Below are 26,358 nucleotides of genomic sequence, written 5' to 3'. Positions count from 1 at the left end.
AAATTAGGGGACTGCATTGATTCTTTTGTTACTACAAAGTGTAATAAAGTTCTGTTGGAAAGTACCATTTGAAATTTTTTTGGTACTAGTAAAATGCATCAAAAGTTCTGAACACCAAATTCGTAAGACCAAGTGCATGGAGGTGGTTACTCCTTGTAACCCTATTATAAACTAATAAAATTACTTAAATGGTTATTGATATAATGCTGTCACTAACAATTCCAAAATGTTGTCGTAGTGACAAGGCAGTACTTAACAGAAAAAGTGATATATACACCCTATAGCCACAGAACTTTTTTTCCTAAAAAAAAAAAGGTATGGAGAAAGGCAGCCAAAATTACAGCCAATGTGGTGTAGTGGTTAGAGTGTTGGATGAGGACTTGGGAGACCAGAGTTCGAATCCCCACTCAGCCATGAAGCTTACCGGGTGATCTGGGCCAGTCACTGCCTTTCAGCTTAAGCTACTGGACAGGGTTGCCATGGGGATTAAATGAAGAATGGGAGAACCATGGATGCCACCTTGAGCTCCTTGGAGAAAAGGTGGGACATAAATGAAACAATCAAATACTACTAAAAAAAGAGAACAGAGGAAGCTACCTTATACTAGGTCAGCCAATACTATACTAAATAGTATAATTATCTGTGTAGCCCAGTACTGTCTACAGCAGTGATCTTTACCTGGTCAAGCGCTGGAATCTCATCCTGCAACATGGGACCCACACCTAAGAGTCTACGCAACTGGTGGGACCATCAGTTGAGGGGTAGAGCTTATGCCTGGAGCAGCGTCAGTAGTGAAGGGGCAGAGCTCAGAGAACCATCAAGGTACACTGCTCTTCCACATGCTTCCAAGTCACCTACAACTGACATTATATCCATCCATGCTGCTCCCTCCCACTGGCAGCGCTTCTTCAGGGTCAAAGGCAGAGGTCTTTTACAGCACCTTGGAGACACTAGGGACTAAACCAGGGACCTTCTGAATGCAGAGTGTGTGCTCTCCAATGCCTCAGTCCTATTAACAATTTACTGCAGTAATAGTTATGAAACAGTGAGCATAAAACAACTATTTAACCTTTTGTTAGCCTTGGAACTAACAGCTGCAGCAGAACTGTGACCAGTAGTCGTGGCATGCACAGCAGAAAAAAATGTAACTTAGGTTCACACGATTATTATAGAACAGTCCATCAACCAACACTCCAAGGATATGCAACCTTTTGGTAATGGTGTCTCTACTGCTTTAAGATTCCTGCAAGAATACCTTGGGTGTGTATTTTACGCCAAAACCAGTAGCAATTGCCCATTGGTTACAAAAGCCGGCCTTCTACGATACTGACAGGCCGTTTTTGCTCTTTAGGAGAAGCAGCTTTTCAGACAATGAACTGGCTTAAGGAGCAAATAATATTTTATTATAAGTAGCTTAAGGCATAACAAATCACTCTGGTTGTATAAAGCTCTTTGCATTAAGCTGCACAGCTCAAAACCACCATGAGGGAAGAAGGGAAGAAACAGAGAAACAGTCACAACTTGGCCAGCAGATGATCCTAACAAATGTAAGCTCTTACTGGCAAAAACTAGGACTTTTGTTTGTTTGTTTAAAATATTGCTCAACAACATCTAGGAAGAGGTTACAGACAGTCATATTTTGTTTAAGAAACAGTCTATTGAAATTGACAGTTCTCTACGCGAGTTCATGGTATAGCAACCCTGCCAATGTGTTAAGGTGTCGCAGCACTTGATCTTTATTCAGAAGTAGAACTATTTCTGCTTGCAGCCTTCCTAGGTCTACCATTGTTAAGGCTGAATTAAGCCCACTACCTTCTCCTAAAGCTCGATTCCTGTCATTCTCCCCCTATACTGGGAATAAGATGGAACCAACTGATTTCTGCAAATAACAATTCCATTGAGTTTTACACCAAAGTAAACTCCTCCACCACAAAACTTTTACACAGGGTCAGGTACCCTCCAGTTTCTGGGCCTTTGGTGGGCACAGAGCCCCATTCTCTCCCCCCGCATTTCATTTCATACAACCATGATGACATTTGAACTGAAGAAAGAGATCAGATCACTTTCACTGAGAACAAGAATCTGTAGTTCCATGAACTGGCTTGAGGAATACTGATTATTGCCTGGTCTTATAAGCAGATGTATGCAAAAAAGATTGCTACAACCAGGATGAGAAGATGGGTTTCTTCTACAGGAAAAGCAGAGCTTTTTTTTTTTTTAAAAAAAACCCAACGATAAACTTAGTAAGAAGAAATTAAAAGTTTTGTTTGGCCAAGGAAGATGTAGAGAAATGTAGTACAATAAAAATTCAAGTTGTGACAGTTAAAGCCAACTTCAAGACAGTGAACAGTCTTTAGTATGTTCATCAAAAATAGAATAGACTGATACTGCTAGCCTTCAACTAGCCTCCTAAGTATGGATCCCAGGCCACCTTTCGCGACTTGCAGTGGGGTCTTCTCTTCTTTGTTCTCAATATATATACTTGCCCCGTGCGACACCAGTAGTTTAGCTTCATCTACTCTCTCTTCATCACAGGCTAAATGGCTGTAAATAAGATGAAGAATTATCAGCTCTGTCAGAGATACAATACCAAACAATAATGATTTGTCAACCTGATGTCCCTGTATTCCTTTGTACATCCCAATTATTTTAAAAGCAGACTTGAACCAACGTCTCTTCCCCACCCCCCGTGAAATTCCATCATTTACATCCAAGTGTTTAAAGCTCAATTCAGACATCACACTAAACCATCATTTCATTATGGTTTGGTACGATGTCTGAACTGACAAATCACAGTTAACAGCAATTGTTTCACCTCTGGATTCTGCTGCAATATGGGAATGACACTGAACTTATGTGAGAAAACAAAAGCAACTTACAGCACAATCCTAACTATGTCTACTCAGAAGCAAGTCCTACTGATTTCAGTGGAGCTTACTCCCAGGTAACTGGGGTAAGGATTGCAGCCTTAGGTAGCTTTAACATAGTTAACCTGCTGCACACTTAGAAAGTGAAGTCATGGTTTGGATTCTAAATTATTATTAGCGCAACAAGGGTTTGATGCAAAATTTCAACTGAGGCAGGAACTGCAATCTTGTGCACACTTACTTAGGCCCACTGAACTTAGTGGGATAGACATCTTGATAGGCAGTTCATTACAAACCCATACACATTTACTAAGAAGTCAATAGGACTTCTATTGGACTTAATAGGATTTATGCTTAGGATTGTGCTGTATAAAAATTGTGTGGATGTGTCTGCAGCAGATATCCTGGAATACAGCCTCTCTTCTAGAATCCCAAGCTCAGCTTGCATTGGAAAAAAAGCAAGTTCCTGGCCTGGACTAGAGAAAAATCTCAACATGAGTGAAGAGTTTGTGCTAAGGAAGGAACTCTCAGTATTTATCCACGTGGAAGACATTGCTCAAACACGCTAGGACACAATCTATCACAAATATTGGAGTTCTTACAGAGCTGTGTTTCCCTCTGAATCTTGTAGATTGGCAGAAGCTTTGTGCTTCAAAAGGATCTGTATCATTTTCAGGTTTCCTTTGGAGGCTGCTCTGTGTAATGGAGTAGATTCCAAGTGATCCTTTGCATCTGGATTAGCTCCATTCTCCAGCAGCATCACTGCAATCTTAATAGCAGAGAGAGAGAGAGAGAGAGAGAGAGAGAGAGTGTTCCTGAACAGGTTGCTTTGTGCTAAGCAAGGAGAAGGCAAAGAAATGGGTGAAATCTTACCTCCTGCTTATTTTTGGATGCTGCATAATGCAGAGGTGTGCAGCCATTTTGATTGACAGCATTCACCTGAGCAGCTTTCCTAATGAGAGCCTTCACAATTTCATCTCGGCCAGCAGAAGCAGCGATATGCAGAGGACTCCAGCCAGCCTGAAGTGTCAAAGGAAACAGCACATAGTATAAACTTTACAATTCACAGGGGAGACAGAGAGACTTGTATTGCCAAGAAATTGCAAAAGTCCTCTGCACTGTTGATAACATGGGAACCAGCATTGGCTGACAGCTACTCTTCAGCTCCCTCTCTAAAGAGGTTTCCTGGTTCATGCTTTTTAGCCACTGTATGCTAGCTCCATAGATTATATGACATTACACAGTGCCACTCTCAAGGTCTGTTAGGTAGACAATTCAGTACTGCAGTACTATAGTTAAGTGTGACAAAACTGCATCCTTATGAAAACACTGCAAAACAGGGATGGAGCACCTCTGGCCTTCCAGATGTTACTGGACTACAGTTCCCATCATCCCTGACCACAGACTATGCTAGCTGGGGCATGCGGGAGTTGAAGTCCAGCAACATCCGGAGGGCAACAGGTTCCTTGTCCCTGCTGTAAAAGAACTTACGCAAATTCTGTAATAACTTAATAGGTTGCCTGGTTTGGACGCTAACTAGAAGAGACAAATGCCAAATGTGGCCACCCATTCGTTAACATTCAAACAACTGGCATCCCATTATATGAAACAGCCAATAACAACCAGGCTCACTGGACCTGGTTGCTGCACATCTTCCCAAACCATTTCCTGCACATCGCTATGAAGTCCCCATCATGCCCCTGTTTCTCAGCCTCTTCTATTAGGCTTTTCGCAACGATACAGGCACTTTTTCAGATCAGAGAACATCCATGAGAACACTGCAGCCTTCTTTCCAACCAGGCCTGGCCTGCTTTCTTCGGCACTGAAGGGAAGCGACTGCACCTTCCTTCATGAGTAACTGCAGACTGAATCATTCGCCAATTTGAACGTGTCCTTTTGGAAAGCGATATGGTCTTTAGGCAGGAAAGGTGTCCCTTCAATTTTACACAGGACGCTTTTAGAGGTCACCCCCTTACAAAAAGATGCCCCATGTAATACAGCAGAGAAGGGGCTTAGAAACTTGCTTCATACCAAGGCAGCACCAGCTTAAAAAGACCCCAGAATCCCCTCTGGGGAAGCCCATCTCATGTTGAGAACAGGCAGAGACACTACTTACTAAAAGAGAACCAGTGTGGTGTAGTGGTTAGAGTGTTGGACTAGAACCTGGAAGACCAGGGTTTGAATCCCCATTCAACCATGAAGCTCACTAGCTAGTCACTGTCTCTCAGCCTAATCTACCACACAGGGTTGTTATGAGGATGAAATGGAGGGGGAGAGCCATATACAAAACTTTGAGCTCCTTGGAGGAAAGGTGGTATATAAATGCAATAAAACAAAATAATAAAAAAACTCCCAAACCTCCTGTAATGGGCCAGCACAGATATTGGCTTGAAATATGCATAAAATGTGCTGAAATCATTTACATTTATTTATATTTGCTTATAATGGCTTAGCTTATAGCGTAGTACTGCATAGGTGCTATAGAGGATTTTTTTAAAAAATGGGCTTCACCCTCCCTTCTGAACAAAGCTATGTTTTCTTATGAAGCAGAGTACAGTATAAGATAAGACGTCTAGGCAGTCAGCCAACATTCAGGCTGTTTAAGAAGAAGTTCCTTATATGGTATGGTTAACACCACAACATTCAACTAGTTGTTGACACTAGTCATACTTGCCATCTCTAGGAGAAGGCATACGGTGGCAGCTAGAGCTATTTCTAGTAGGCAGAATAACTGATAATGGGCCATGGAAACATGCCCCCTCTTTGATAAAAAGTCTATAAGAGGCCAGGTTTTATGGCACTCATTAGCTCTCAGCTCTGCTGGAGTGGGGGGTAGAAGAAAGCAGGAGAAACCATCCACCTGCTCCATCCTTAACATCTGATGTACATAAGAACATAAGAAGAGCCTGCTGGATCAGGCCAGTGGCCCATCTAGTCCAGCATCCTGTTCTCACAGTGGCCAACCAGGTGCCTGGAGGAAGCCCGCAAGCAGGACCTGAGTGCAAGAACACTCTCCCCTCCTGAGGCTTCCGGCAACTGGTTTTCAGAAGCATGCTGCCTCTGACTAGGGTGGCAGAGCACAGCCATCATGGCTAGTAGCCATTGATAGCCCTGTCCTCCATGAATTTGTCTAATCTTCTTTTAAAGCCATCCACGCTGGTGGCCATTACTGTGTCTTGTGGGAGCAAATTCCATAGTTTGACTATGCACTGAGTAAAGAAGTACTTCCTTTTGTCTGTCCTGAATCTTCCAACGTTCAGCTTCTTTGAATGTCCACAAGTTCTAGTATTATGAGAGAGGGAGAAAAACTTTTCTCTATCCACTTTCTCAATGCCATGCATAATTTTATACACTTCTATCATGTCTCCTCTGACCCGCCTTTTCTCTAAACTAAAAAGCCCTAAATGCTGCAACCTTCCCTCGTAAGCGAGTTGCTCCATCCCCTTGATCATTCTGGTTGCCCTCTTCTGAACCTTTTCCAACTCTAGAATATCCTTTTTGAGAGGAGGCGACCAGAACTGTACACAGTATTCCAAATGCGGCCGCACCATAAATTTATACACTTTATACTTTGTATTTATTTATACTTTATTTATACTATTTATACTTCATAACTTTGGCTCTGTAATATGACTCTGTAATATGACTTAAAAGTTTAACTCAGTCCTTCATCTATTGTAACTTGTTTTAACTAAGATTTGCTTAGATGTGTTCAAAGTTTTATACTTTGATGTTAAATGGATATCCAGCAACTTTTTTCATGCTGATATGTATTTCTATTTTTCTGTTTCTGCAATGGTAGCTAAGGCCACCTAGAATGCATTTTATTAGTTGTAGTGTGCAAGATATGAATACATACCAAATATTATAAAGATTATTCTGCTGTCTGAAGGCTGACTCACAAATAGAAAATTTCTGGTACCTCCCAAGACTCAAGAATGCTTGAGTGGGATCTCCTCTACCCTCCGCCTGCACTGGACGACTCCTCTTGATAACCTGTGAGCTTAGGTGAACTAACGTTTGATATACAAGGACTCCATCTAGATACGTAGGAAGGGAGAAAACAAGAACCGTCAACCCGGTGCATTCACTGACAAGGGGCCAGCCTTGCAGGTATCACTCCTTATATCACAAATGCTTCTGGCCACATCAGAGAAGTTGGCAACAACTCCAGCACTGTAAGGAACTATATACAAAAGGTCCTGCCTATGCAATTTCTGAAAAATTCAAGCCCAGAACTCACATCGTCTTTGTTGTTAACAGGCACTCCCAGGGTTAGTAAGAAGTCAACAATGTCTGTATGTCCAGCTGAACATGCCCAGTGTAGGGGTGTCCTGTTATCCTAAATGCAAAACACAAAGAAGCATTATTAGCACAGCCTTCTATTTAAACACTCACCCTGTATCCACAGGCAAGAAGGAACTGCATGAAGGCAAGCGGGTGGACTGTGGAGAAGGAACAGAGCATTCGTCTCTGTCTCTTCTCTGTGCTCAGCACAGAAATGCAGCAGTGACAGAGATCTCCATTCTACTTCTGCTGATCCCAGCAGGCTACAGTTTTTTTGGGAGGGAGGGCAGGCCACTAATTTAGAAGTATGCCTTAGCACAGAGGTGAGAAGCTTTTTGGCTCTCCGAGCAAGATCCTTATCAGATCTAGCCTTGTGAACCTAATTTGACAAGGGGGTGGGTCAACCCCCCAATCACCTGACCTCAGGTGATTTGGTGCTTGGAAGTAACAGAGTCAGGACTTCAAAGCACCATGCAGTGCTTCCAAAAAGCTCTGCGGGGCACTTTAAACCACCTGGGGGTTCGGCTTTACCACTCAGCTTTCCGCAGGCATCAGCTGCGCGGGGAACTTGCCAGTGCAGCCAATCCAGCAGACTTTGTCTCTGTCACCCATCAACTGGTGGGCAGTAGCGCCAATGCCTGCATTCCCTTGCCAATGCACTATCAGGAGTGCACGTTAAAGCTCCCAATTGTGCATTGTCAGCTGCACCTCTACTTGCCCCACACACTTGATGCCCCATATATGACCCCAGTGTGGGGTAGTTGGTTGTGGTTTGGGGAAACAGCCTCATGGGCCAAATTTGAGCCCCTGGTGGGCCAAGTTTGGCCCATGGGCCAGAACTTTCCTTCCCCTGCATTAGCAGAACATCTGAAACTAACTATGGTGAAGGATAGGAGTATGCTGCTGTATGTGTCCACCAATTCACTTAATGCTAAGAGCAAGGATGGCCACTCTGTATGTTCTCAGAGGTCGTTCCACTCAGTCTCCCAGGCCCTAGAAGCACATTCCGCCACTCAGCCTTTCCCAACCAGTGTGCCTCCAGATGTTGTTGGACCACAAATCCCATCAGCCTCAGCTAGCATTGCCAATGGTCAGGAAAGATGGGAGTTGTGGTCCAACAACATCTGGAGGCACACTGGTTGGGAAAGGCTGCACCACGCAAACCGCCCTGACAATGAGTGATCAGGCTCCATGATTAATTGGCATTATTTAGCAGCGAAGGGTTCAGTTACAGGGCACAAGCCCTCATAGGAGTACAGGAAGCGGTCTTACACCGAGTCAGACCCCAGGTCCATGTATTGTCTACACCAGCCTTTCCCAACCTTCGGGTCCCTAGATGTTGCGGGACTACAATCCCCATCATTCCCGACCATTGACCACGTTGGCTGGAGCTGATGGGAATTGGAGCAACAACTTCTGGGGACCCAAAAGATGGGAAAAGTGGTCTACAATGATTTGGCATCGGGATTTCAGACAAGCTTCTCTCCCGGCCCTACCTGGAGATGACAGGTATTGAACCTGGGACCCTCTCCCCACTGAGCTAGGGCGCTTCGCTGAACATCATCTGTGGGTTTCTCTCTCCCCTTTTAAACTTCACAACAGCCCTGCAAGGTAGGTTAGGCTGGGAGAAAGAGAGAGAATAGCTCACTCACATAGCTGAGTGGGGATTTTAACCCAGGCCTCTCTATTCCCAGTCAGGCACTTTAACCACTATACCGCGCTGTCTCTGAGAGAAATCCCGGGCAGCTCCTCCCCTAATTCTTAGTCACGCCCCCTCCCGCTGCCATGTCAACCTGGTCCGCGCGCGTTGCCAAGGTCCGGTTGGCAGCCAGCCGCTCCTTCAGTTCCCCCAGGCGCCCCGCGTAGGCCAAGTTACAAGCCTCCACGTTGGACACAGACCCGCCCTCCATCCTAGAAACGTCGGATCCCAACCCGCTTCCTTCCCGCAATAGGCAGAGTGGGCGGAGCCTCCTCTCCTCTTCCTCCTCTTCGCGTCAGCCAATCCACAGAGAGGCTCTGAGGCCAGGCGTCCAATCCCCACCCTTGCTCCGCCCCTTCTTCCTCGTTTCCCTCACCCCCCCTAAAACTCCCAGGGTTCGGACGCGCGCCTTCCGCTGTGCGCACGCGTGGTGGAAAGTGTAGAAATTGGGGATGACGGGAGTTGTAGTTGGAGCTGGGAGGCGAAAGGAAACGGGACGGAGACTGGTTCGGCGGCTGTACTACGACTCCCAGCGTGCTCTGCGGCGGCAGTCGTGGTGTTTTCTGAGGGGAGGAGTGAGAGGCTGAGAGCAGCAGGAGGGAGAAGAAAAGAGGAGAGGATGGTGGTGGCTGAAGTAGGAGGCGGCGAAGGATGGAGTCTGGTGAGGGGCTGGCGGTAGAGTGGGGAAGGAGAAGGTGGGGGTGACGTGTCAGGAACCAGGAGGGGAGACGGAACCCTCCGTCCCTCCTAGCTGTGTCTGTGGAGTCCACCCCTCCCATCCTTTTTCTGTGGGTTGTATCCCACAAAGTCCTACTCAGAGTAGACCAATTGAAGTTCATGGGCAAGGCTAACTTGGGTTCATTAATTTCAGTGGGATGTAGTTGAATGCAACCCCTTGGAATCAATAAACTTTGGGATTGGTGTTGATCACAAGGTGAATAAGAGCCAACAGTGCAATGTGGCTGCAAAAAAGACAAATGCTATTTTAAGCTGCATTAACAGAAGTATAGTTTCCAAATTGTGTGAAGTATTGGTTTCCTTATTTTCGGTTAGGCCTTATCTTGAGTACTGCGTCCACTGGTGGATGCCACACTTTAAGAAGGATGCAGACAAACTGGAACAGGTTCAGAGGAGGGAGAAAGGATTATCAGAGAACTGGAAACAAAGCCCCATGAGGAGAGATTGAAAGAATGGGGCAGCCTTGAGGAGGGAAGACTGAGGGGAGATATGACAGCATTGTTCAAATACTTGAGGGGTTCCCACACAGAGGAGGGCTGGGATCTCTTCTTGATCGTCCAAGAGTGCAGGACACAGAATAATGGGCTCAACTTATAGAAAACCAGATTTCAGCTGCACATCAGAAAAAACTTCCCAATTGTTATTTTGGAATGACAATGGTATCAATGACCCAGGGATGTGGTGGGCTCTCCAACACAACTCAAGAGGCGGCCGGGCAGCCACCTGTCGGGTATGCTTGAATTTGGATTCCAGCATTGAGCAGGAGGTTGGACTCGATGGGCTTATAGGCCCCTTCCAACTCCATTCTTCTATGGTTCTATGATAGTCATGTCCATTAATTCCAATGTATTTTGTACTGGATACATCTCTCTGTTCTATGTGTATGTGTTATATGAAGATTTCTTATCCTGCCTTCACCATGAAGGGCCTCAGGGTGGGTTACTGCAAAACAATGAAAATGGGCTGCCTTGAAGTCGATCCCGACTTATGGCTACCCTATGAATAGGGTTTTCACGGTAAGCAGTATTCAGAGGGGGTTTACCATTGCCTCCTTCTGAGGCTAGTCCTCCCCAGCTGGCTAGGGCCTACTCAGCAGCTGCACAAGCCAGCCCCTTCCTTGTCCGCAACTGCCAGATGGCGGGCAACTGGTCTCCTTGGGACTATGCAGCTTGCCCACGGCTGCACAGGTGGCAGGGCACTTAACCCCTGAGCCACTCACTGTGGGGGTGATCTTTAGCTGGCCCTTTACACCCAGGAGACACGAGTGGGGATTTGAACTCACAGACTCTGGACTCCCAGAGTAAAAAACAAGTAGCCTACAGCCATACTACCCAGAACACACCCAGTCTCGTCTGATCTTGGAAGCTAAGCAGAGTCAGGCCTGGTCAGTACTTGGATGGGAGACTTCCTGGGAATACGTGGTGCCGTAGGCTTAGAGCAGTGGTTCTCAAACTTTTTTGGTTCGTGGCACACTGTAAAACATATAAAAAATTTCTGGTGCACTTCGTGTACAAAATTAAAAATATATTAATATATTTTAAACTATGAATAAAAATAAACTATAGCAAACTATTACTTACCCTATACAAATGGGTTTCTTCTCATTTTTAAAATATACTTTCATAATATTTGAGGCACACCTAGCCACCTCTTAGGGCGCGCCAGTGTGCCTGGGCGCACTGAGAATCACTGGCTTAGAGGAAGGCAATGGTAAACCACCTTTGAATACCTCTTATCATGAAAATCCTAGGGATATATATATATATATAAATTCATAGAGTCGACATAAGTCGTAATCAACTTGACAGGATATAACAACAAAAACAAGTAAAACAGTTACAATTATAAATAGCTGCAATTAAACAATAAGTGAAACTGTTAACATCCTTTCCCAGCTCCCTTCAGAAGATATTTGACAGTGTCATTGTATATGTGTCTACTCAGACGTAAGCCCTGTATCAGTGTGTATATAGGATTGAAGCCTTAACCCTTTCACACTATTGTTATGATGGTTATTTTGTCAAAATTGAGTATATATGTATATATTTGGCTGCTCATGAGGAAGCCCTTTTGAACTTCATGTGTGTGTACAGGGTTGAAGCTTTAGCCTTTTAAAATTTTGGGGTTTGGTGCCATCAGTATGCTGATGACACTCAACTCTATTTCTCTTTTCCACCTGAAGCCAAGGAAGCCGTACAGGCCCTAAACCAGTGTCTGGCATCAGTGATGGACTGGATGAGGGCAAACAAGTTGAGATTAAATCCTGACAAAACAGAGGTACTCCTGGTCAGTCGGAGGGCAGATCAGGGAATAGGGATTCAACCGGTGCTGGATGGGGTCGCACTCCCCCTGAAGGCTCAGGTTCGCAGTTTGGGTGTACACCTGGACCCAGCTTTGAATTTGGAGGCCCAGATTGCTGCTGTATCCAGGAGCACATTTGCCCAATTAAAACTGGTGCGCCAGCTGCGCCCGTTCCTGGAGCTACCTGATCTGACTAGGGTGATGCATGCCTTGGTTACATCCCGCTTAGACTACTGTAACACGCTCTACGTGGGGCTGCCTTTGTAGACTGTTCGGAAACTTAAATTGGTACAAAGAGCTGCAGCCAGAGTGCTAACCAGGGCTGGTTACAGGGACCATACAACTCCCCTGTTACAACAGCTCCACTGGCTGCCAATTTGTTTCCGGTCACAATTCAAAGTGCTGGTTTTGACCTACAAAGCCCTATACGGCTCAGGTCCAGACTATTTGACAGATTGTATCTCCCTACATGAACCTGTCCGGGATTTGAGATCTTCAGGTGAGGCCCTTCTTGTGTTCCCCACACCTTCGCAAGCACATATGACGCGGACACGAGATAGGGCCTTTTCGGTGGCCGCCCCTAGGCTGTGGAACTCCCTTCCGAGTGAGGTGCGATCAGCTCCCTCCTTGCCGTCTTTCCGGCGACAAGTAAAGACTGTTTTATTTCAACGGGCATTTGGGATAGAGAACGACCAGGATTAAGTGTCATAGGTTTGGTGATTACATTATATGATTTTATTATTTTAAATTGTCCGCTGTTTTTAACATATATTTTATGGTTTTAATTTTTCTCATAGTTTAATTCTTTTTTAATAATATACTCTGTATGTTTTAATGGTGCTGTTTTTAGTTGTAAGCCGCTCTGAGTCCTATTGGAAAAAGGGCGGGGTAGAAATAAAGTTTATTATTATTATTTATTATTATTAAAATTATCAGTATGATAATTAAATATTTGATACTTGGTCAAAATTGAGGATATGTAATTTGCAATGTGTGTATGTATAACATATACAGTATTAATGATTTTGGTGTTTGTATGCTGCAAAATCATGATTCTGGTCTTTCTAAGATGCTTTGATGTACTGTATTGTTTTTGATGACGGTTGACGATGTATTGTATTTATAGTATGCTTATTTCCTGGAAACTGTTAGAGCAAAACAGCTACAACATTGGGGGTGGGGAGAGAATCATGCCAGAATAGGATGTACAGCTGACTTTAACTCTGTAGTAAGAATAACAGATCTCCTGGCTCTTGCAGGGTAAGGAAAGATGATAGGGGCCCTCACCCCAAACCACAATTGGCTGTATGGGCCCCCTCTTTTTGTGTGCTGCTGTTTGAGTTTGTAAGAGTGGCATTACAAAGTCCAGGTATGTGTGATGAGGTAATCGCCTCTGATGGCACTGGCAGAATTGTAATGTGCTTTTGAGTGTTCAAAGTGCCTCACATGAGTTACCTTGCAGCAGTCATTACAACAAACCTGCAAAGTAGTTCAGTCTATCCCTGCATTGAGAATGGGGCTGAGAGAGAATGACTTGCTAAGCATGCTCCCACCCTGGAGTGGATGGCACAGGTGAGATTCGAACTAAAGACTTTTTGCATTGTAGGTCAGTCTCCTAGCCAGCATGCTGCACCAGACTGCACTTGCCTGCCTGAGTGAACTAATCTAGAAATGGCTGTAATTCTCTCTTCCCCCCGCCCTCTGGTACTTTCTGCTCTCAATGAGATTAACAAATCAATATTTAGCTTTTTTATTTTAAAATATTTGTGTCCTCCAGATATTGCTGGACTCCAGCTCCCATCAGCCCCAGCCAGTATGGCCAATGGTCAGGGGTGATGGGAGGTGTGTATAGTACGAAAAGCAGAAGGAGTTCTCCTTCCCTCACCATCTACTCTTACTGACTACCTGTATGTGTGGATATATGACAGAGGCAACACTTGCATGAAACGGACATGTGTCTAGTTCGATAAGATCTGTATGAACGTGCAAGTCAGAAGGCAGGTGTCTGACTCTGGAAGACTGATTGGGGCTGCTTCCCACCTTGTATTCCTAAAGTAATCTATGTCCTGTACAGCAGCTGTAGAATTACTTTTGTAAGTCTGAAATCTAGATGTGGGAGTCTTAAAAGTAGCTTAAGATCTACATCCTTGTTGGTACTAATGCCATTCCAACCTACTCTGTCTGTATCTGGCTGGGAGTCTCTTGCTACTTTTGTTATCTGAAGCATTAAGTATAATTGTGGGAAATGAACTCTAGTTTTCCCATCATGCCCAGTCCTTGGCTGAGTCCATTTGCAAATCCTGAATCTTTAGTAGAGTAGTGTAGGGTTGGTCATGAATCTAATACAGTGATGTTGCTACTCAGCGATCTTGCTGCATATTATGACGGTGTTACAACTCTATTAGGGTACAGAAAAAAGCATAGTTCTGCAGAACCTGTATTAAACTGGCAGTTCAAATGGTTCTATTTAGTTGATTTGTGTTCTGGGATTTTGAGGTGATTTACTTTAATCTTATGATCACAACTCTGAGATAGTTTGGGTTAAGAATTAGTGCCTTGCCTAAGGGACTCCCTTGTAAGATGTATGGCTAAATGGGGAAGCTTAAAACGAAATCAACAGCCTACCTTTTGCTCTCCACAAGATTGTAAGTTTTAACTAGTCGGGGAATGAGATGAAAGTAAAGCTGCTTGCTTCAGCTTCTACAATGTGGGTGTTGGGATTACTGTGGCTTGGAGAAGGGGGGTCCCTTTCCTTTAAGATTTTGCTGGTAGGCACCCCCACAACACAGTGCTTTCATTGCATCACAACATTCTGTTTCCTGTATTTGAGGAGTGGAAGATGAGATATTTTTTCACAGTGTTGCATTATAGGGTAGCTGGGGCACAAGAAATAAGAAGCCCTGCTGGGCGAGACCAAGGGCCCATCTAGTCCAGGACTGTACTCACAGTGGCAGGGATTGCAAGGGGAGTATTTGTGGGTCACCTACCTTTTTGGGCTCGTGGGCACTTTTACAGATCGAAGAAACCTGTGGGAACCAACACCCCCTGCAGCCTGTTCTATTGGCTCCAGGAGAATGCTTCTTTCTAGCCTAATTTCAGCAGGTGGAGGGGATCCTGTGGATGCCAAGGAAAGTCTCTGTGGGCACATGGCTATGTTGCTGACCCCTGCTTTAGGCAGTGGAGGAAGGTGAACTGATACCTCTCCTCCAGGTTGCAGGCCTCTTCCTTTGGAACAGTGGGAAGTGGATGCCTTTCCCACTTCCATTTTCCATAGGATGCATGTAGCGGTGGGGGGGGGAAGCAGTTAGGAGTGTCTTATTGTCCAAGAGATGAGGAGGCTGCTCCAGTGAAGACCTGGGGGAGACGGAGGGGAAGCCTGCTTCCCTGAGCTGTCAAGAAATTGGACTGGACTATAGGATTGGTAGGGGACATTGTGAAGCAGATATTAATGTGAAGCTTTGCATCAATCCCTAGCTGAGTATTCATTAGATTCTGTGGTTGGATGTAGAATGCAAATCATCCTTGGTACCACAAAAAAGTTCAAAGTGGCTACTTTTGTTTGGAATGGATGTACCTGAGGTTCAGGAGTTGTTGAAATGACATTGGTAGTTGCTTGGTCTGGGAATAGGGACGTCAGATTTATTTATATGGCCATAAACCCATTGTAAAATACAGCTGGAGTAACTGACCCCAGACAACACAGAATAGTACTTATAGCAGCACAGTATAAGCAAGATATATAAAATGTTGGTATCCATCCAAAACTCACTCTGAGATTATCTGAGCTCCTGTTTTGATTTTCAAACTTTTAAACAGTGCTGCCCTTAGAAATGATAGAAGCTAAATCTTGGCAGAGTTTCTTGCATGAAAAATGAATTAAGGAAACCTCCGACTTTTCTTCTAAATGTCACAATACACTTTGTACTAAAATAACTATACAGTCTTAAGTCTGAAGCCTAAATGGTTAAAATCCCCAGTACTTATTGAAAAAATAAACAGGACTTAGGCACTGCATATGAAGGGTGTCATGCAGATGCTTTTATGTGGGAAAGTAAAGTATCAAAGGTTAGTTCACGCATAATATTGTAGCCACAATTGAACTGAGCTGCAGCAGTCAGTACAAATATGTTTTTTATGCACAGGAAACCAGTGTTAAAATGTCTGGTTAACTTTTGCTTTATTTGTTTAATTTTCCACATTTGTTTCCTGTTCATCTTTCAAGGAGGTTAAGCTATTAATTATAAGCTCTCTGTTACCCCTTTCCTGCAGTAAAAAGCAATTCTTGAGACTTTCAGTTCACCGAGAATTATATGTTAGCAAATTTTTTATCTCCTCAGAGATTACTTTTATCAAAATTTTTCATCACTTGGTATAAGGAGGATCTTTTCCAGTTGCTATTCCCCCACATTGAGAACCCACTGGTTTTACTGAGGGCTGAATCAGGTTTTTAAGAATCACACACCGCACACACACACTCATTTCTCTTCTTTTGCTTGAAGAGGAAATACATCCCATGACACTAGGCTTAGCCAAGGAATGTGCTGAAAAGGAAAGATGCAGAGGCCTGCCTTTTTAAAGCATATCGTGATCTGCAGAATTGCTGACAACATTAGGCTGCTTTGATCTTAACATTATTTTGGTACATTTCCTCCACAGCAGCAATTTAGTGTCATCGTTCTTTTCTGTTTTAGTACTGTTAGTTCTACTTGCGGTTGCTGTTAGTTGTAGCAGTACAACATGGTACTGCACACTGCCTTTTGCCAATTGTTATAACACAAAAAAGTATGGAAGTTTTTAAAAAGTATACAAAAAAAGAAATGTGATGCAGAGCCAGAACCCTGTCTTCACTTAAACGATAAAATTATATTTGGTTATATCAAAGTTAGCCATAGTCAGCGAGCGTATGGATTTCAGTAGGTCTGCTTTGAATACTGCTCAGTTGGCTATCACCCATTATTATTAGACAAGCTTTGTCCAACTGTAGCATTTGAATAAGTGGCTACTTTAACAGTTAAATTCTTATTATGTCCGCATCTAAAAAGGACATAGTATTATATTGGATCCAAAATCTCAGCTACTGTTAAGACTGTTTTTGTCTTTGAATGCCTTCAACAATTCTGTAGAGTGGCTACTTTTGTTATGTGCCTTCAAGTCGACTACGACTTATGGCGACCCTATGAATCAGTGATCTCCAACAGCATCTGTCGTGAACCACCCTGTTCAGATCTTGTAAGTTCAGGTCTGTGGCTTCTTTTATGGAATCAATCCATCTCTTGTTTGGCCTTCCTCTTTTTCTACTCCTGTTTTTCCCAGCATTATTGTCTTTTCTAGTGAATCATGTCTTCTCATAGAATCATAGAATAGTAGAGTTGGAAGGGACCTATAAACCCATCGAATCCAACCCCCTGCTCAATGCAGGAATCCAAATCAAAGCATTCCTGACAGATGGCTGTCCAGCTGCCTCTTGAATGCCTCCAGTGTCGGAGAGCCCACTACCTCTCTAGGTAATTGGTTCCATTGTCGTATGGCTCTAACAGGAAGTTTTTCCTGATTCTCATTATGTATCCAAAGTATGATAACCTCAGTTTCATCATTTTAGCTTCTAATGGTAGTTCTGGTTTAGTTTGTTCTAACACCCAATTATTTGTCTCTTTCGAAGTCCGTGGTATGCACAAAGCTCTCCTCCAACACCACATTTCAAATGAGTTGATTTTTCTCTTATCTGCTTTTTTCACTGTCCAACTTTCACATCCATACATAGAGATCGGGAATACCATGGTCTGAATGGTCCTGACTTTAGTGTTCAGTGATACATCTTTGCATTTGAGGACCTTTTCTAATTCTCTCACACCTGCTCTCACCAGTCCTAGCCTTCTGATTTCTTGACTATTGTCTTCAATTTGGTTAATGACTGTGCCAAGGTATTGATAATCCTTGACAAGTTCAATGTCCTCATTGTCAACTTTAAAGTTGCATAAATCTTCTCTTGACATTACTTTAGTCTTCTTGACGTTCAGCTGTAGTCCTGCTTTTGTGCTTTCCTCTTTAACTTTCATCAGCATTCGTTTCAAGTCATTACTGGTTTCTGCTAGTAGTATGGTATCGTCTGCATATCTTAAATTATTGTATTTCTCCCTCCAATTTCCACACCTCCTTCAAGTAACTCTTGAGTTGGAGACAAGGGACTGTTCAAGTCCAATCATGGTGGAAGTGGGAACTCAATCCTCTGTGCCTACAAAGAAATGAGAAGATAGGAAGGTGCTTTGTACCAGGTCAGATGATTGGTCCATCTACTTCAATATTGTCAGCTCTGACTGGCTGTGACTTACTAGGGTCTCTTTCAGTCATCTCTTACCTGCTCCATTAGCTGGAGATGCCAGGAATTGCACTTGGGACTCTCTGCTTGCCAAGTATGTGGACTACCACCGAACGATGGGCCCTCCCCAAAGGCACCTTCCTCATTTTCAAATCTTTTTTAGGGGAATAGTTGTAGCTCAGAAGCAGAGCATCTGCTGTGCATGCAGAAGGTCCTAGGTTCAGTCTTTGGCATCTCCAGGTAGGGCTGGGAGAGACCCCTGCCTGAAACCCTGGACAGCTGCTGCCAGTCAGCGCAGGCAATACTGAGACAGATGGATCAATGGTCTGACTCGGTGTAAGGCAGCCCTGTGTTCCTCACTTTCAGATGTTTTTGTAGCATGTCTGGAAAAGTAACTCTGTTTGGGCAAGGCTATTTTTATATTTTAATAATGAGTTACAGGTTCTGGATGGTATCCAATAGTAGAGTCAATGCTTTTCAGGTATACAGAAAGGAAAGAAGGTTTAATATTGTTATTTGAGATTGTTATTTAAAATGCTATATTTCAGGGGCGAGGAACATATGGCCCTTTAGATATAGTTGGACTACAGCTCCCATCATTCCTGACTATTGACTATGCTGGCTGGGACTGATGGAAGTTGGAGTCCAGCAACATTTGGAGGAACGCAGGTTCACCATCCCTAATGTGCAAGTTTGTGTACATTTAAAGCAGTAATGCTTCTACTTTTCCCACTATTCATTGAGGTAACACAAATAATATACCTTTCTTGGAGTTGCCTTGTTGAATAATGGGGAAAGTGGGTTGTATTCAACTAAGTCCTACGCAGAGTAGGCCCACTGAAATGAATGAACCTCAGTCACATCTGTTAATTTCAGCAGGTCTACTCTGAGAAGGGCTATGATTGAATGCATTGGATGCATTACTTAGGACAGATTTTTTTTCAGGAAGGGCCCTTATAAGCTATTCAAGTTTGTAAATACTCTATACAGTAGAATGCTGTTCTTTTCAACACAAAAGGAGGGGTTTAGAAAACATGTATGAAGAAAATCAGGTAAATTAAGATTTTTACGCTAGTTCCCCACTCCCCAAAAGGACTGTTTTGTGAAAAAAAAAGTTTCCTTGAAAAGAAGCTTATTTTGCTCTCCTATCACTCACTTTTGGAAAACAAGTTCTTTGTTTATTCTGCAGTCTCAGTTTTGCAAAGCTTCTGTTCCTTGTCCTGATAGATTGACACCTGTGACTAACCTTACCTTTGTCACTGTAAGCTCATAATGGACATCTTTTAAAGTCCTGACAGGGACTGAGGCTACTTCTGTATTGTTAAAGTTTTGCATATTGGGACCATTTCTCTGCTGATATAATCGCAGCATGTATGTATCTATGTATGTATTTATTTATACCATTTATATACCACTTATATTTAAATAAAACTCTAAGCGGTGTACAGCAAGTCGAAACATCTTAAAACAGCGATACAAAAAACAATAAAATACAATTAACTGAACAAAACATCCTGTTTAGTATCAACATAATATAAACATTGCATATAAAATTAAGTACATGAAATACAAGAAAAGAAATCGTAATGTACATAATAGACTAAACAGAATATTCTCTAAGCTTCAAAAAATCAGTTAAAACAAGCTTATTTTTAAACATAATAGATTAAACAAATCAGCTCATTTCTTAATCACAGTATAATAAAAGGCAAAACAATTAAAACAGTCGGCCCCTTTTATAACAGAATTTTGTCTAACTACAGTTGAAAAAAAGATATCATTTAGTTTACTCACACACCCTTACAAGATCAGCACATTTGTATTTAAACATATCAGCATTCTAAATGAACACACTCGTGCTTACCTCAAATCACACTCTACAATCACTCACATATTTCAACCTCACATCCTAAAATCAGCACACTCACATATCCATACCATGAGAACCACTCAAATCTACATGCAGCCAAATAATGCACAAACTTATTCTAAGCACCACATTAATGCCAAACACTCCCTTGTCTCTCACTCAAGGGGGCAGAAACTATGCCCACCATGCTCTCACCCTGGGGTATAGAAGCTACTTTTTCCAATGTAGTAGGCAATAACACTTCCCTCATCTCTCAACTGAGGAACAAAAACCATTCAAGTGTCAAATACTCACCCTAAAGAAGGGCAGGCTTTCAATCACAATTTGTTGGTTTGCTTTCTCTCTCCAGCACTTGCAGCAATGATTTTTCTTGGCAGTTGATGGATTCTAGAACCCAAGACGACTCCAAGTGCAACGCTAAATGCGCACTTAGCATCGCACTTTGTGTGATGCCAAGGCACACACTGAGGTGCTGCCTCAGGCAGCCCCTCCCCTTTATATACCTGGAGCAGCAGCAGAAAATATGGCAAAGTTGTGGTCCTTCCAAACATACACCATTTAATGTGAAAATGTGAAAATTAAAACATATGAAGAGTTCTTAAGTAGTAATAGTAGACCACCTCACGTCAAACCGCTACGCCACGCCCCTTTTGAGTTTGATGGGTGACATCAGCGGAAGCCCCCCGGAAGGCCCACCCCGCGATTTCCGTTTCCCCTGGTGACCTCACCGGATATCCTGTCCCCCAGAAGCCCCAGCCCTCGTGCCCCACCCCAGAAACGGTAGCCCTGTGACCCCCCAGGAGCACGTGGTCCTCGCTGGACCATTGGGCATATTTTTACTCAAAATGGGGTCCCGGATTGGTCCCTATAGGGGCATGTGACCACCCTAGGAGCATGTGGTCTCCAGGGGACCAGTCTGAAGTGGTTTAAAACCCCAAAGGTGAAAACAGGGTACCGGAATTGCACCCCAAAGGGGTGCATTTCTGCCCCCTCTCCAGACTGCTCCCTATAGGGGCATGTGACCCCTCTACGAGCACGTGGTCTCCAGGGGACCAATTTGAAGAGGTTTAAAACCCCAAGGTGAAATTAGGGTGCCGGAAATGGACCCCAAAGGGGTCCATTTCCACCCCCTCCTCTCCAGAGCAGCCTAATAGGGATAAGTAACCCCTCTACAGTTACATCACCCAAGGGGGGAGGTTTTGAATCCCCAACCAATCAGGAGAGGGGACGGTGAGACCTGGTACAGAGGTGTATTATGCATGCCCAGACACGCTTTGAGGATCGAACATGGAACCTGCCAGCACCCCTTTGAGTCCTACGGAATTAACTATGCCGCCACCCTCAGAGAGGCCTAACCCTCGAAAGCGCTTTATTAGCACATGTTCTAATGAAGATGAACGTTTTTCACCAACTAAACTGCTAAAAGAGGAAGAGAACAGCCAAATGTGGAACAGCATGTTGGAGGCCATTGCAACAGATAACGCTGTAATGCCGGTAAGATTTAAGTGTAAACTACATGCGTGGAGAACTGCAAAATATAGGAGAGGCAAAAAATGTGAAAACATGTCCTTACTTTTCTAGGGATCTTCAGTAACTGAAAACTCTGCTGAAGCTAGCTCCCTGCCATGTCCAACGCCCCTGTGGAAGACGGTATCAATAGAAAACATTCACATGCTGGTTTGTAGTGGGATTATATGCATGTGTATTATAAAAACAAACAGAGGTATGTGTTTGATTTTTCTAATTTTTTATTTTCTTTTTTAGAACTCTGCAGATCTGCCAAGAAATCATCCCAGATTTTTGTCTAACTACAGTTGAAAAAAAGATATCATTTAGTTTACTCACACACCCTTACAAGATCAGCACATGAAATGTCCCAGAAATGAAATGAAGGAAATTCTTCACAGGGTGGATTTATCTCAGGATGAAAAAGCCAAACGTTATGCTGCCCTGCTTCAGAGATATCTAATTCATGTAAGACATAGGGAGGCAGAGAAAGAAAAACTAAACCTGTTTCTACCACAGCCCCAACAGGCCTCTGCAGAACCACCTATAAATTCTGATGCAATCATTCAAGAAATACTGGACAGTCTGCCTGCTAGATGTAAGAATCATGCTAGGTTGTTGTTAAACAAAATGCTACAGAACAAGAGTGTTTCCACGTGGAACGACAACGGCGTCTTTGTGTATAAGGGCAACGCTATAGATGGATCCAATATATTGGACCTGATTAAAGGAATCACGCAGTCCCGCGCCCTCTCTGTAAAGCACCGACCCATAGGATGGGATGTTTTTATGACAGCCCTAGCTGAACTAAACATTCCTACATTTGTTGTGGGCAATGTTGCCAACAGGGAATCTTTAGACATGTTAAAGAACCCCTCTATCTCTTCTAAAAAACATGTTGCTGCATGGCTTGACCTATAGTATCTCTGCTGAATGTTTTATAAAGAAATAAAACTTTCAAATGTGTGCTTAACCTTATATGCTGACTGTGTCTGATTGTTTTACAGGTATAAAAACCACCACAACAGTATAAATTATTTAAACCCTCAGGGGTGCTTTATTGGGAAACACGGCTATGAAAATCATTGCAGGATATACAGCTCTGGAATGGTTGAAACACAGATGAGGAAGGTCTGGGCATATTTCTCTTGTTTACAATCTGTTCCACCATCTGATCATTTCTCTCTAAATCATAAGAATACAGTTCTTGAACCTGTTTAAATGTTAAACCCTTACAACGCTGTTGTAGAAAAAATACACAGTGGTAGCCACAGGCGACAGAATCTGGGGCTTGTAATTGTCGGGGTTGAAAAGCAATCCTAGAGGTATTTTTCCTTAGAAATTTTATAATGGGCTTGGGAATCAGCGGGTGGTCTGGAGGATGTCCATAGGAATCAAAAAATTCACCACTGTTATCTTCTGTCAGGTAGATGGCCAGCCAATGTTCTCCAGGCATGTTGTTTGGGTGGGTATTGACTACTAGCCCCACAGGTCTTTGTAGTAATCTCTCTTTGGGGAGTCTGTCACAGGGAAACACACCGTAGAAAGGTTTTCGCGTGTAGGGGTTTGAAGAGAGGATGCATGTTAACTGCACGCTGTCCATGTTTACATATAGTCATACAATACATTTCTTCTGTGATTTATCTCTATCACGCTGTCAAAAACTCCATACACTATCATGTTGACTGTAGCTGGGAGAGCCCTAGCAAATCGAACTTCTGCTCTCAGATTCCCTGTTTTGATCAAAGAATAGTGATCCCCGCATTCTTGGTCTGGAGACAGGTCGAAAGCAAAAAGAGTGTAGCCTCTCGCAAACTCCTCGCGGTTAATTAAAAGAGCCCTATCTTTCATATGGTTGCCTGCTGTCTGCACAAGGCTCATGTATTCTCGAACACAGTTTCCGGTTTCAAATTCTGGCTGATGAGGCTTTGTGGGAATTTGGAAACCATCGACGTACAGAGATACAAAACTGATGTCATAATGCTTAAAGTTAAAAGGGTTTTTATTGTATATTCCACTGAAGGAATCATTATCCACCAACCCTATAACTACTAGCTTGGGTAGCTGGCCCAAAAACAGATTCTCCTGATTGCTGACACGGCTTCCTCCTGGGATGCTAAAAACTTTCATGCTGACACGATCCACTGGGTATTTGGCATTGGATGTCAACAATGCCTCTTGCATGTCCTAACCGGACACCTGGTGCCACACTCACCTTCTTTACAAAAAGTGAAGCTGATAAAATTTGCAATTTGTGGCGGCTGTTTGCATCATTTGTCATCAGGCAGAAAGCGTCTTTGTTGCGTGTCAGTTTAATTTTCACATCCACACCGTTTAAAAGCAATTTTTCTTGAAAAAACAGATCAGCATGGAGATGTCCTAGGAGGTCTATTTTCTGGCTTTCACCTGTCATTGCAGCCCTTCTAACAAATCCTAAATTATCCCCATCCCGGGTTGCTGTTTCGTGTTCTCCAGGTGTGTCTTTGTAAAATAGCCCTGCAGAGAATTGTGTGGCTAGTGTATCATCACTGTAGTTCAGCACAGATTCTATGAAGGCTCTATAAGGGTAGCAGTTATTGCTCTGACTGATGAGACGGTCTCCCAGGGTCACATCCAGTTGACTAAAGATGGAGGCCAGCGGATAATTCACTAAACCCACATTAGCATCTCTGGCCAGGTTTGTTCCATCATGGTTCACAATTTTGCAGCACACATATAGCATTGTATTGTTTAAATCCATATAATCTTCGCCATTTCCTGCAATGTAGAATTCTAGTGGTGCAGTTTCCGTTAGCGCTGCCAATGGAGGGACCTCGATAAATAGGCTTCTCTCAATACTGGTCTGGGTAGGCCCAATCTGGAATAGATCTAATTCAGATTTAGTGCATTCCTCAGAACTGCAATGGATGAAAGCCATGCTGATTTAAAATATATCTCTTTTTCGGGCCGGTACTGTTTGCCTCTTCTTTCTTGAAGTTTTCTGCTTCTGAGGCTTTTTCCTCAACGGCGGTGCTCTTTTAAAAGGTCGAGGAGGGCCTGCTAATTGTACCCGTGATGCTTTTCTTTTCAAGACCTTTCTCCTTTTAATATACATCAGCCCTGAGCCCTCTTGTTGGGGTTGTGGATTAACTCTATTCAAAACTGCCTGAGTAACCTGTCCTACCACATCTTTAGCGATATTCCTAGCAGCTGTTTTAGCATGTGGCTTAATAATCTCTAGGCCTCTTCTCAAAAGTGGTACGGCTTTTCGAAAAAGGCTCCTGAATATCCCCCCGATTCCTGCCCCATACATAACAGGCGTACCATGGTACCCCGGAAGAGCATTTCCAGCCTGGGCCCTGTAATAATTCCGGTAAAGGGTTGGGTCACCGTAGGTTTTCAGTATCACCATTTTTAAAACGGCAAACCTCTGCGTGGGCGAAAGTGTACCTTCACAATCACCTTTCCAAAACGAAATGGTACGTTTTTGTTCTGATCCGTCTTTATTTCAACATTGATGGTGTCAATATGATGCTTACTCACAGGAATATAGTGTGGTTTGTCATAAACAATGTTGACACAATCGTTATTCTGTCCACGCACTGGTACAGAGCGCAATAAGGGTACATAGAAGTCCCCAACTATCTGATGCTCTGCGATGTCGGTGTAAATGTATAAAGTGTTGAAGCCTCCTGTAATGTCTGCTGTAAAAGGCAGCTGACGTACATGGATGTTGGGAAACAACCCTAATATGTGGGCTAGTTCTTCGGTGCTTTTAAACGTGCAACCATCATCTGATTTAAGTCTAACCATTCTAGTCACTTGGTCATAGTGTAGGACCATATCGGGGTGCTCGCTGCTCTGGTCTAGTATAAGGCTGTTCATGTTTTCCAGCAGTTCAGGGATGTTTGAGTAATAACCACGTCGCAGACGATAGGACCATGTTTTTTCTCCATTACCAATTTCAAATCGGGAATCAGATGTTAGATTGTTCCAACTGTGTGGGTACTGTATCTCAACCAGACCTACTTCCCATGCCCCTGGTAGATCCAGGGGCCTTGCTAGGCGAATAGTAAAAGCTGAGCTAGTGTTCTGCGGAAAAACAGTTACACAGGCATTGCTAGGCAGAGTAATGTAAAAACCACTATCCCCCATTCTTCTGTGCAGGTTCACAAAGATCAGAAGTAAGTACCCAACTGTTGAACTTACTGGGCCAGCCTAACCATTTCACTAAATGATACTTTTTCCTACCCCTGCCTTTTGTTGATAGAATTGATTCAATCCTATACAATTTGTCCTGTTTGTTATTAACCTTCTGCAACTCTTCAGAATAGAAAGAACCAATTACAGGCTCCCCAGCATAATCTTTTAACAGGAAGACAGGTTTCCTTCCTCTTCTGATGACCTGATCCACTATAAACAGCTCTGTGGTGAAATTTTGTTCATACCCCTTGACAAATGCCCCCTTGCTTTTAGAAATCCTTACGTGGTCTCCTTTCCTGAACAGCGTTGATACCTCTTTTCTGTAAATACAGTCTCCATAAATGGTTTTCCATACCGCCAGGGCGTTAGAATGGTTAATATCAATAGGCCTTGCTCTGATAGTTCTATGAAAACTATGATTATAACTTTTTAAGAGTTGTGGTAGGATATCGATATAACTATAGGTATTGTTAGCTGTAAAATACCTCCACATTTTTGATTTCAGAGTACGGTTAAATCTTTCAACAATAGCAGCTTTTACTTCATTATTGCTGACGAAGTGGTGAACTCCATGCTGCTTTAACAAGGCGTT

General features: G+C 43.3%; 2 protein-coding genes and 1 pseudogene across 5 annotated transcripts in view; 2 read left to right on the top strand and 1 right to left on the bottom strand.

Moving 5' to 3' along the window:
- Nucleotides 1-1,381: 1,381 nt before the first annotated feature.
- PSMD10 (proteasome 26S subunit, non-ATPase 10) lies at nt 1,382-9,154 on the bottom strand. The gene is made up of 5 exons (XM_061599009.1): nt 8,948-9,154; nt 7,111-7,209; nt 3,741-3,887; nt 3,470-3,636; nt 1,382-2,544 (listed from the first exon to the last, which is right to left on the bottom strand). The coding sequence occupies exons 1-5, from the start codon at nt 9,062-9,064 to the stop codon at nt 2,391-2,393; spliced, it is 684 nt and encodes a 227-aa protein (XP_061454993.1). The 5' UTR covers nt 9,065-9,154; the 3' UTR covers nt 1,382-2,390.
- Nucleotides 9,155-9,323: 169 nt separating this feature from the next.
- ATG4A (autophagy related 4A cysteine peptidase) overlaps nt 9,324-26,358 on the top strand; it is a 40,000-nt gene continuing 22,965 nt past the window's right edge. For 2 of the 4 annotated variants that reach the window (XM_061599005.1, XM_061599004.1), the window contains exon 1: nt 9,325-9,514. In XM_061599005.1, coding sequence (XP_061454989.1) covers nt 9,505-9,514 — 10 coding nt within the window. In that variant the 5' untranslated portion in view covers nt 9,325-9,504. Of the gene's footprint in view, nt 9,515-13,324; nt 13,465-26,358 lie in introns of those variants that run through there. The other 2 variants (XM_061599006.1, XM_061599007.1) reach the window with 2 other exon arrangements.
- On the top strand, nt 10,906-11,024 carry LOC133371563 (5S ribosomal RNA; annotated as a pseudogene).

Source organism: Rhineura floridana, chromosome 16 (assembly GCF_030035675.1).
Source record: "Rhineura floridana isolate rRhiFlo1 chromosome 16, rRhiFlo1.hap2, whole genome shotgun sequence".
Classification (NCBI taxonomy): Eukaryota; Metazoa; Chordata; class Lepidosauria; order Squamata; family Rhineuridae; genus Rhineura; species Rhineura floridana.
Note: the sequence above shows the minus strand (reverse complement) of the source record. Positions and strands in the feature narration are given on the sequence as shown.

Coding starts and splice junctions, on each gene's coding strand:
- PSMD10 (XM_061599009.1), bottom strand. CDS start 9,064: ATGGAGGGCGGGTCTGTGTCCAACGTGGAGGCTTGTAACTTGGCCTAC. Junction 7,210..8,947: donor TGGCAACGCGCGCGGACCAG/GTTGACATGGCA, acceptor TTTTGCATTTAG/GATAACAGGACACCCCTACA. Junction 2,545..3,469: donor TCAGAGGGAAACACAGCTCT/GTAAGAACTCCA, acceptor TCTTATTTACAG/CCATTTAGCCTGTGATGAAG.